Here is an 11408-nt window from a genome sequence, read left to right as displayed (position 1 = left end):
TGACTCACAGAAAAATTGAGCAGGAAGTACAGAGAGGTTCCTTACACCCCCTGCCCTATAGGTGCACAGCCTCCCCCCACCCCCCATCAACACCCTGCACCCAAACAGCACCCTCGCCTTGCTCAGTCGCCTGGCAGGAGCATCCCCAGAAGAGAGTGTGGAGCTGAGGCAAATCCAGAAAGAACGCACAGCTGGGGGCAGTGACAGCTGCGCTCCTCAAAGCTGCCCATACAGCCCTTTCCTGAAGGCGGTCTGAAGTCGCACACATCTTCACATCTGCCCTCTGGGGCACGCTTTGCCTGTGGCTGGGGCAGGGCACAGGGGAGCAAGTACAAGGGCACAAGCACATTGCAAGGCCCCACTTAGGTTATGTCTGCTACCAACCCGATTGGCTGGAGCAAGTCACCTGGGCTAGTTCCACATTAAGGGACAAGGAAGCCCGCTCTGTCCACAGTGAGGCCACGACGAAGGTGGGTAGGCTACAAGGGAGTGAAGAATTGCAACCAATAATTAGGTCCATAAAGGATAAAGGCCACACTGATTACTATTATTACTACCTGTCCAGGAGACCGGGTACCAGAGACAACTCTCAGGAAGGGCAATCACTTGACTAAAAACCGGAAGCCAGATCAGTACCTGGAAGCCAAAACTGCAGCTTCAGGATGGGAAAGGCCAGAGCACAAGCAACCACCACACCTTCTTCCTCTTCCTAGAGCCCCTGCAGGGCAGGCAGCTCCAGGGCTGGCCAGGCTGCTGGGCGCACGTCTGCCTGGTGGATCGATAGTAATTCAGGGCACTGGGGGCAGGAAACAGCCTGAGTATCTCAGATGAACTGAACATGAGCGTCAGCTTCTTCCTGAGTCCTTGGGGGAAACGCATGCACCATCCACTTAGCTCAGAGCCTGGCCAATCCCAGGCCCTCCTACCTCTCCCCTCGTCTCCTCTTGGCGGGGCCTGGGTTCTCCTACTTCTCCCACCAGCGCTTCATCTCCTGCGAGCTACTGGGAGGATGGAGGCTGCAGGATCGGCCCTGGCCAGGAGCTGCTACCAAGAGGCTTTGGAGAAACTCTTCCCACGCCTCTGCTTTCTCTGTTCCCTGGTGACCTATGCGCTGGTGGGGGCCCTGCTGTTCTCAGCCATCGAGGGCCGCCAGGACCTGGGGGCAGGTGATGGGGAGTTGGAGAAGTTCTTGGAGGAACTCTGCTTCCTCTTGCAATGCAACAAAACTGGTAGGTGGCTCCCCTGGGCCGGGCTGGCCTTTTCTCCATGGGTGCGGGCAGACCCCAGAGAGCCAAGGGCTCTCCTGCAGGAAGGCTGGGTCTGGGAGCCCTCTGCATGTAGCCTCCCTTTCCTAGGCCACCTTAGGCCAGTGGATTCTCCTCTCTGAGCCTCAGTTCTCTCCTTTGTGAATAGAGAGAATAATGGCCTAGGTGGGTTGCTGTGAAGAGTGGAAAAAAGCACTGAGCACCCAGGAGCTGCTCTGGAGAGCCAGCTCCCTTCCCTTCGCCTCAGCTCCCAGCCCCACACAGACCAGCAGGCTCTGGGGCGGGCGCATGGGTGACCGAATCTGGGGCTAGGAGTTCCAAGGCTGGTCCTCAGAGCTGTGCCTGCCTCACCCCACGATTCACTATACAGGGATCAGAATTTACGGGGATCAAGGAACCATCCAAATGGGGCTTGGACCTGCCCCCCAAGGTAGCAGGCTGACCTTCTACTCTCCCACTTTCTACTTCAAACAGCATTTTCTGTGGCTGAATGTCGGGGTTGGGGAGGAATTGTCAGAAGACCTTGGGGCCTGCTTCTAGTCTCTTTGCTCTCCCAGCTTGCTGTGCGGTTCCAGGCAGAGCTGTTGGCCTGTCTGGGCCTAGTGTGCTGGACAGAAAGGGGCCCACAGTCACCGGACCCTGTGGGAAGCAGATGAGATAATACACATGAAGCCTCTTGGAAGGCACAAGGCCTTTTAGATACGTCCCCATCGGATTGCGTTTGTATTCAGTCCATTATTTCTACGAGAGGCAGGTCCTTTCAGCTGGGGCTGACTAGATGCTGGTCACCGGAGGCAGAGTCTCCCTTCTGTGGAGCCCCCCCGCCCCCCACCCTACTCCTCTCTGTGTCTCTACCAGACAGACACACGCCTGCTCAGCCAGCCTGGGAGATGACTTCTGCCACTGCCCCTGCCTCGACACTCTGAGGCATCACTGGGTCCAGACCGTCCACAAGTTCAGGGCTTCCCAAACCTGGCCAGGCGTCTGCGTCACCCAGGAAGCTTGTCTACAATGCACATTCCCAGGCTCCTCCCCCAAACTGACTGAATCATGCTTTCTGGGGCTGGGTTGGAATCTAATCTTTAAAAAGTTTCCCGGGTGCTTCTGAGGCACCGAATGGAATGGAAACACAGAGCAGGTCCAACCCCATTTTGTGCAGATGGTCAGTGGAGGTTAAAATGTCCAGTAGGCACTGGCCGAGTGCAGGCCCCGGGTCAAATGCTCTTTACACATCAGCACACCTCGCCCTTACACTGACCCCACGAGGAGCATTTGGAATGTCCCCCTCGGACAGATTAAGCAGCTGAGGTGCTGGGAGTTAAGCAGCGTGCCCAAGGTCACACACTGGGGAATGGGTCCAGGGATCTGACCCCCAGCATTTGGACTCCAGAGCCAAGGCTAGTCACCACCATGTCATACTGCCTCCCTAATGGGGAAACTGAGGCTGAGAAGTAGGCTTCCTACCTGCAGCTATAGGGACTAGTCCGGGTCAGAGCTGGGTCTAGCACGCAGGTATCTGGGTTCCCAGGCTGGTGCCCACTCAAAGGAGTAGTGACTTCCTGCTCTGTGACATCCTCTCACCACGATGCCAGAGGCTGGCAGGTGGCTTCTAGGATCTCCAAAACCGCTGGCTGCCAAGCCAGAAGAACCATCTGAAAAGCCAGGGCTCCCAGACCTGCTTCTGCCATGCGTCCCAGGCATCCTCAGGTGGCTGGTGCCCACAGATTGCTGGATAATGAGCAAACCCACCAGGCTTAACTACCTTCAGGAGGGGGTGTGGGCTGCAGCTGTCAGTTTACAAGAACCCTGTGAGAGAGACAGGGCAGAAGTTTGTACATATGGCCCTTGGCAAGGTGGGAGAAACGGAGGCTCAGCAAGTCCAGAAAGCCCTCTAAGGCCACCCAGAGATCTCATGGCTGAGTCAGGCTGACCCCCGCCCCCACCAGGCTTCTCCCTTGGGTGCTGGAGCAGGACCTAACTGCAGAGACATTTAATAGCAGGGCTCCGAGAGCCAAGTTTTGGTGTTGATGGGGCCACAAGACAGGGGGCCTGCGGGTCCTTGGGGAAGACCCCCCTTCCCCCGGGTGGGACCTGCCTTGGAGAGCAGAGCCCCGTGCCTCACGCTGGTCATCTCTTTCCTGAGTTATGGAAGACAGGGAGCTGGACCTCAGGAGGCTGCTGCCCAAGGTGAAGCGCCAGTGGTTCGACAGGTCCGCAGAATGGTCCTTCCTGAGCTCGCTCTTTTTCTGCTGCACAGTGATTAGCACCGTGGGTGAGTTCAAGGGCAAGGTTGGGCCTGGCAGAAAGACCTGGGGGAGGGGGTTGGGGAGGGGATGCCGGGGTGTTCGGTTCACTTCCAGTGTGGAGGGCCTACCCTGTGCTAGGCTCGCTATGCATGGGGGGGGGGGCCATGGCTCCCAGGTCAGGGACACAGCGGTCCCTGCCCCTGGCCCATGAGGTGCCTTTGTGGAAATTAGGAAAGACGACCTTTCGTTCAGGTGGATGCAGCCCATGCCTGGGTGTAGACCTCAGTGAGCAAGGTGTGGGCTAGAACTTAGCGCCTTCTTGGCCCTTGGCTGGGTGCTCTTGTACAAAATCCTGTTTGCCAACAGTGCCTGCCAGCCCAGGCTCTGGGGCAAGACAGAAGGACTCGGGACAACCACACTTGGTCAGCATGCAATGTGATCGGGGTTTGGTGGGAACACAGAGCTGGGGCAGGTGCCCCAGGGTGGGGAAGGCCCAGGCGGCAGGATGTCAGTGGGGAGCACGTGTTAAGGGCCCCCTGGAGGGGATGACAGCCAGGAGGAGTCAGAGAGGGGGAGTGGGAGTTATCTGGTGGGGGAAGGTGGGGCGTGAAGAGGGCACTCCAGGCTGAGAGAATGGCATGGCCAGAGGCCCCAAAGCACAAAAACCCAGGGGCACTGTAAGGAGGCGAAGTCAGGCATGAAGAGAGGTAAGGGGGGAGGCTCGGACCAGGGGAAGGCCCTGCCCCTGGGCTGAGGTGGTCGGGTTCAATGCCAGGACAGTGGGGGCTCTGTCCAGAGAGTTTTAAGCAAGGTAAGGACACGGTGGCTCAGCGTTCCAGCAAGACCACTCCAGCGGCAGCCTGGAGGTGGACAGAGAGAGCAAGGCTAGCAGCAGGGAGACCAGGAGGGAGGTTTCTGCCACAAATGATGATAGTAGCCTGATTTAGGACAACGGTCATGAGGGTGGAAAGAGGGGTGGACCGAAGGAGGACTCGAAGGAAAGTTTGCAGTGGGTGGACAGGAGGGTGAGGAGGAGGAGGGGGATACCCAGGTCTCTAGGTTGGGTGGATGGATGGGCTCTGTGGCCTTGGGGGTTGGTGGTAAGGATGCTGGGCCTGGGGATGGAGGTGATAGTTGAGGACACGGAGGCTGAGGCCTTCCAGGGGTGCCTCCTGGGGGAGACACTCAGCACTGGGGTGCCCAGCGAGGGGCAGGGTGGGGAGGTGGATTTTAGGGTGACCAGCACCCCCAGGTGGTTTCTTTCAGCACTGGCCCCATTCTCCTGAATGTCGTTCCCGTCACGGTCATGGGCAGAAAGAATACAGTAATCATTACACTAGTGAGCACTCACCAGGGCCAGGCATGGCGTCAAGGTGCTTTACGTGCATTCTCTTACTCATTTCTCATGGCAACCCTCTGAGCTAGACGGCGCTCCTGTCCCATTTAGCAGGGGGCTACGGCTCAGGCAGGGCAGCCATTGCCTGTGGGGCAGAGGCTGGCCACAGCTGGCCTTTTCAGGGAACCTCCAGCTCGAGGGGACACTTCGAGGAAATGGCAGTTATGGGTAAGAGCACCTACAAGGAAGATACCAGAGATGAGCAAGGGGGCTGAGAGTATGGGGTTTGGTGTCTGCTTTTCCTCAAGAACTTCCGGCACTTGATCCAAGGCGGCATTTCTAAGCCTCAGTCCTATTGGCATCTGGGACTCACTGACTCTTTGCCGTGGGGGACTGTCCCTGGCCTGTATCCAACAGATGCACTCATTTTGCCCCACTGTAACCACCAGTCACTACAGCCAAAAAGGTCTCCGGCATTGACAAATGTCTTTGGGGGGCACGACTGCTTCCACTGAGGCCCACTGACCTAATGTGATGGTTAGCGAAGGGTGGATCCTGGACCAGCAGCGTGTGTATCGCCCAAGAATGGGTTAGAAGGTCAAGCTCATTCTCAGGCCCCATCCTAGGCCTTCTGAGTTGGAAACTGTGGACATGGGGCCCTGCGGTGTATGTTTGAACAAGTTCTCCAGGCAATTGGGACACACGCTGACACGTGAGAGACACGGACCTGATGCCAGTGTTCTCAGCCCCAGCTACACGTTAGAATCGCCCGGATGTCTTTCACTAGCTCCCCTGACTGGACCCTACCCGCTGCCTCTCCAGCTGGGATCTCCAGGGACGGCCTGGGCATCAGCCTTTCACGAGGGCCCCCCAGGTGGTGCCAATGGGAGCCCGGCTGCAAACCACTGACCTAAAAAATGCATTAGTTTGGTTCCGATCCTGAGAAAGTGATGCTACCACTCCTGGCCCAAGTCCATTAGGAGGACATCAAGCCGTCCAGTAATTACAGCTGGAAGGGGATGGTGGGGGAAGTTCTGCACTGCCTGTAATCAATAACGGTGTTCGGAGGCCGTGCTGGCGTTGCTGCTTCCTGCCCTGTGGCTCTGGGTCGCCTGGAATGCACCTGGCCTGGATGCTGGGAAAGAACACCTGACAGGTGTGAGCTGGGTCAATCACCAGTCATTTCCAGATGGGTCTGGCCCCTTGGATTAGAAAGTTAAGTGCCTGGGCAATTACATACTCACAGCCTAAGTGGAATGGAGTGGACTGGTCATGGTGGAATGTACAAATGCATTAGAAGAAATGGTATGATTTGCCATTATGCATTTCAGCATTCGGTAATTGGGATAGCTAATGCAGCCCCTTTGTTGGGGCTGGGTGCTCTCTGAGGCTCGCTTCCTTAATGCATTTTCCGCAATGTGGCGTATATTCTGGATTGTAAACATAACCCACCCGAAGGCAGCCACAGAGACTTCGCTTATAATTTCCTAAGCCTGCCTCTCCTGAGGGGAGCACTGGGTTGGGCATGCGCACTGGGGGGGTCTTCGGGGGAGAGTGCACACCCCCGTTGGCGGTGGGCTGCGGGCCCCTGGGCAGGTCACCTGACTTCCCTCTTCCTTGCCCATGAAGTGTGGTAATAATGGGGGTTGCTGGCATCAGGGGTTTTGCTATGCAAGGAGTTTTGACTCCAAAAGGCAGTTTACTCTATAAATCCTGTAAGAAATGTGACCTTCTTTCCTTAGAAAACAAACAAAACGGTGTGACCCTGGGTCCCCGTACTTGAGACCGAAGATTCCTACTGGAAAGTGTCTCCTGACTTTCCCAGGGGTGCATGAGAACTGGGGGGTTATGCCCTGTCTGGGAAACAGGGCGGCCTCTGTTTTGGGACCTTCATGGCTGCTATTGACATCCTTAAGGGCTGATGGCTCTATGAGGCCCATGACACGCTGGGGCACAGCGATCATCGCTGACACCCAGGGCTGGGCCTCTGAGCTCCTGCCCAGATGAGGATGCAGATGGGAGAGGCTCCGCCCCCTCCTCGCTCCTCTCCACACCCTCCTCCACAGCCAGTGGGTCAGCTGCCTCTTTTGCCCCGATGTCCCTGGTTTTAGCACCAGAAGAACTGCATTTTGGAAAACCCTTCGGTCCTGAGCAGACTGGGCACCTGACCATTCTCTCCATGAGGCACCTCAGTCCCCATCCACCTTCTTCCTTAGATCCTGCCTCCAAGCCTGGATGAGAGGCTGTCCTGAGCCACTTCTGTGATCTCCTGTCCCTGAGCGGGGGGAGGGAGCTGCTGGAGACCTTCAGGGAGTGGGGGGGGGGCGGGGAGGGCGCTGGGGGTGGAGAAGGGAAGAGGCCATGGAAACTGTTGGCACACTCTCAGCAAGTCCCGCCAGTGGCACAAACCTGGGATGCTGACTGGAGGCCTAGCTAATGTGGTCCCCACTCTTGACCCTGGAGCATACGCCTGTTGCATCCCTGCCTCATCCTGCTAGAATGGAGGGGAGCTGAGCTCAAGGCCAACCTTCCCTCTCAAGTAGGAGCTCCCAGAGGGCGTGACCTCTGCCTGTTCCTTGTGTACCCCCAACCCTGTACACAAGAGCCTGGCATATAGTAGGTGCTCAATAAGTGTGAAATTCAGGCTGGGTGCCTTTGCTCTAATTGCTCACCCAACAGTCTGCTCTTTTATGTCCTGTCCTCGGTCACCATCTGTGATTCCATCCTCACTAAGTGGAGTTTGGCTCCTATCTGGCTCCCACTAAATCAGAAGCTCTGTGGGGTCCGGCCCCATATTTACTTTGCTCACCATGGCGGCCACGGTGGCCCCAGCATGTGCAGTCAGCACCCAGTATGCACGCACAATACGACCAGACATACAGAGTTCACTGCCCTGCCATCAATCACATGGTACCTCTGCAATCAGTTACGGTGGCACGGCGGGCCCTGGAATGGGCGCAAACTGATGAGACCCATTGGGGGCCACTGCCTTCTCCCAGAACCCTGCCGAAATGGCCACCTGAGCATCGTCCCACTCCCGGAGGGCAGAGCCTGAGGGTTCGCCATGCGAGCTGCGGCCCTGGAGGAGCTGGGGCTCAGCCAGCCTAGCGCTTACCTTAAAGTTAATTTAAATAGTTGGGCTGAGTTTTCTGTATCATGTCATCCTTCATGACATCAAAAATTAAACACAGGCATTAAATGCAAAGCTTTCCTCCCTCTGTTGAAGTCATTGGGCGCACCCATTCAGAAGATCCTATGACTCGTCCTGTGGAGGTGATGCCCCTGCTCCACCCCTGCCCCGCCCCCTGCCCCCCCATCCCCCCTGCCCCGCCCCCTGCTCTGGCCCCACTGCCTGCCCCATCCCGGTGAGGTGCGGGGCTCCTGGAGAGCAGGGAGGCTTCGGCCCACTGGTCCCTTTGCTTGGATGACCTGTTCTCCCTGGTTGGAAGTTTCCGCTTCATCAGTGCTCCTGACCCAGTTGGACACTGGGCCCTGGTTTGGGACCCGGCATCTCTGGGAGTTTGGGACCCAGCTTCACTCTTCATCACACGGGCGCTCTTGGCCAGGTTGCTTTGTGTCTCTGAACCTCGGTTTCCTCATCTACGAAGGGTGACAACACCACCCACCCGTGAAGGCTGGCTGACACCAGCCCCCCATGGGTGCTCAGCAGGCAGCACTTATTCGCTCCTGAGGGTGAGGACACCAACACCCATCAGTTGCCCACTGGTCCCATGCAATCCTTCCTGCTAGTCAGTAGACAAAGTAGGGACTGTCACCCCCATGTTACAGATAAGAAACTTGAAGATGTGAGTAGTCAAGTAACTTTCTACTAAGTGGCGGAGCTGGGATTTGAACTGAGGTTGCTAAGACTCTGGATTCCTGTTGTTTGTCAACACGTTTGTCTGGTCCACTAAACCACAAGAGGCTCTGAGGGCAGTGACTGTACTGGACTCACTTTCCAACTTCCCACTGTCCCGAATACTGCGCACACTGGTGTAACATCGTTGGCACGTAAGAACTGCCTACTGTGTAGAAACAAATCAAGAGGCCCAGGCATCCCAGGGAGGATGAAGGCGGCTTCTGGAGGATGAGGGAGGTGGTGGGCAAGATTGCAAAGCCACCTGCACCCTCTCACCTGTGCTCACGCTGTCCTTCTACGTGACTGGCTCTTCCTCACGCAGACACTCAGGGGTGGCCATGGCGGAATGAAAGGCAGTTTGCTCACTCCCAAACACGTGCCTGTCCCCTGTCGAGGATGTTCCAGGTCAATGATCTGGACGGGGTTGCTCTATACCGTAAAGAGACGCTGGGTATCACCCTCTACCCTGCCCCCCCCCCACCAAAGCAGGCCTAATGTTAGACAAGTGCACAAATGTTTCAAGATGAATCTTTGCCAATGTGTTGTATCAGATGCTATGCCAAAGAGGGGAAACGGCAGAAGATCTCTTTAAAGCTTTTGGGGGGTCGGCGGGAAGAGCAGAAGACAGTCCCCGACTGTGTCCTCTCTTTCAGGTTACAGCCACATCTTCCCTGCCACCAGGCTCGGCAAGTACGTGTGCATGCTCTACGCTCTCTTTGGCATCCCCCTGATGGTCCTGGTCCTCTCGGACACGGGTGACATCCTGGCAACCATCCTATCCACGTCTTACAGCCGGTTCCGAAGACTCCCGTGCCTCTGCCCTCCCCTTTCCAAATGGTGCCCCCGACTGCTCTCCAGGAGAAGGCGTGACGCCAAGCCCGTGGACCAAACCGTCCCCAGGATCATCATCGATGGCCCAGAGCCCCAGGACCCCAATCCCAGGTGTCCCTCAGCCTCGAGCAGCAACGTGGAGCTGCTGCAGAGGCTTCTTGCTGGAGAGAAGCGGAACACGCTGCAACTGCCCTCTCGGGCTGTGGAGAGGAGCGCCTCCTGCCCCGAGCTGGCATCGGGGGGACTCTCCTTCTCCGTCATCAGCAACCTGGATGAGGTGGGCCGACAGGTGGAGAAGCTGGACGTGCCCCTGCCCGTCATCGCCCTCGTCGTTTTCGCCTACATCTCCTGCGCGGCCGCCATCCTCCCCACCTGGGAGGAGCACCTGGACTTCGAGGACGCCTTCTACTTCTGCTTCGTCACACTGACCACCATCGGGTTCGGCGATATCGCTTTACAGCACCCCCACTTCTTCCTGTTTTTCTCGCTTTACATCATTATCGGGATGGAGATCGTGTGCATCGCTTTCAAGCTGGTGCAGAACAGGCTGATTCGCATGTACAAGAATCTCATGCTGTTCTTCACCAGAGGGAAGTTTTAGGACGCTGCGAACACACGCAGGCTCCACCGTCTCTCACGAGACGCACGCTCACGGAGCTGGTTTCCTCGCCTTGGCGTCTGGGGCAGTGTTGTTAAAACGTGGCATCGGGGCCTGCCATCAGACACCTGGCAGCGTGGAGACAGACCCTGCATGAGGGTCAGGACATAGGCAAAAATGGTCACCCTTCCCCAAAGTCCAATTTATTTCCCTGTCTTCATTTTTAAAAACTGTCACCTTACGTAGATGAAACCACCTCATGGAAGTCACCCAGGTCTCGCAACACGAGGAAAAAGTGACCTTTGTTTTTGCAGTTTGGACTTTTGCACTAAATTGAAATCCTCCCGAGCCGCTCCCCGCGTCCCCTTGATGAAACACAGCTACTCTGGCAGCCGTCTGGTCTTAAACAACAACGTGAATGTGGGCGAGATCAGCCCGATTCCAGCCGCTGAGTGGAACTGCTACCCGTGTTTGCAGGGGCCTGGGAGATTTCCTGATTGCCAGAGCCTGTGCAGACCAGTGTCCTACTCAGAGGCATGTGATGGGCACCTCCTGAACGAGGTGGCATGGGAATGGGCTGGTCTGTGTGGCAGATGATGTAGGTGCCCTTCTCAGATGCTCTGGGACGCCAGCTCCCTTTGCCTGAGAACTTTCTATGGCCGCTGGGGTGTGGACCTTCACAGGGAAGGCTCGGAATCCAAGGGGCCCGGCTCTTGGGGAACATCCCTCAGCCGCCGAGTGAGGGCATCCAGCCGCTTGCCTCTGTCACAGGACAACTCTGGGTCATGTTCACCACAGTCTCCCAACCTCCCCAACTGAGTGGAGCCTCAGCTGCTCCTGAGCACAGCCTGTATTCATCCCCTCTGTCTCGTTGTGAGATCACCCCTAAATAACCCACACATACAAAAATCCTGGCCTCAGAGTCACTCCTGGGACCCCGGCCTGGGAGAGGATGGAACCAGTCAGAGTGACTGGTCTTACTATTTCCCTGGTCAGTTATGAGAAATGTCTGATTGGAGAGAATCAAAGTTTTTTTCAAGAGAATCTGGGCGGGGGGATGGGAATTGACCTGTGTCCAGGAATCAGCAAAATCAGTCCCTAGGTAAATGATGACTCCTGCTTCAGGATATAGCACAAAAATGGCAAGGACCAACGAAAAATTCCAGGAGATCCCAGTCTGAAAATAAAGGAAGCCCGAGGCTTTTCAAAGTTCAGTTACACGGACACCGAGGGCTGTGCTTGCTGCTTTGCGGGCTCAGAGAGTGGAGGTAGT

At 56.7% G+C, this 11408-nt stretch overlaps 1 protein-coding gene across 1 annotated transcript; it reads left to right on the top strand.

The window, feature by feature from the left end:
• The first annotated feature begins 1009 nt into the window (after positions 1-1009).
• On the top strand, positions 1010-10138 carry KCNK18 (potassium two pore domain channel subfamily K member 18). Its single transcript, XM_037059573.1, has 3 exons — positions 1010-1229; positions 3409-3537; positions 9360-10138. The coding sequence occupies exons 1-3, from the start codon at positions 1010-1012 to the stop codon at positions 10136-10138; spliced, it is 1128 nt and encodes a 375-aa protein (XP_036915468.1).
• Positions 10139-11408: the final 1270 nt, after the last annotated feature.

Source organism: Sturnira hondurensis, unplaced genomic scaffold (genome assembly GCF_014824575.4).
Source record: "Sturnira hondurensis isolate 20B ecotype Veracruz unplaced genomic scaffold, ASM1482457v3 Scaffold0011253, whole genome shotgun sequence".
NCBI lineage: Eukaryota > Metazoa > Chordata > Mammalia > Chiroptera > Phyllostomidae > Sturnira > Sturnira hondurensis.
This window is presented reverse-complemented; position numbering and strand designations above follow the sequence as displayed.

Excerpts from the sequence above, each read along its gene's own strand:
- KCNK18 (XM_037059573.1), top strand. The coding sequence starts at position 1,010 with ATGGAGGCTGCAGGATCGGCCCTGGCCAGGAGCTGCTACCAAGAGGCT. Across the intron at positions 1,230-3,408 it reads CTTGCAATGCAACAAAACTG|TTATGGAAGACAGGGAGCTG; the intron begins GTAGGTGGCTCC and ends CTCTTTCCTGAG. Across the intron at positions 3,538-9,359 it reads CACAGTGATTAGCACCGTGG|GTTACAGCCACATCTTCCCT; the intron begins GTGAGTTCAAGG and ends CCTCTCTTTCAG.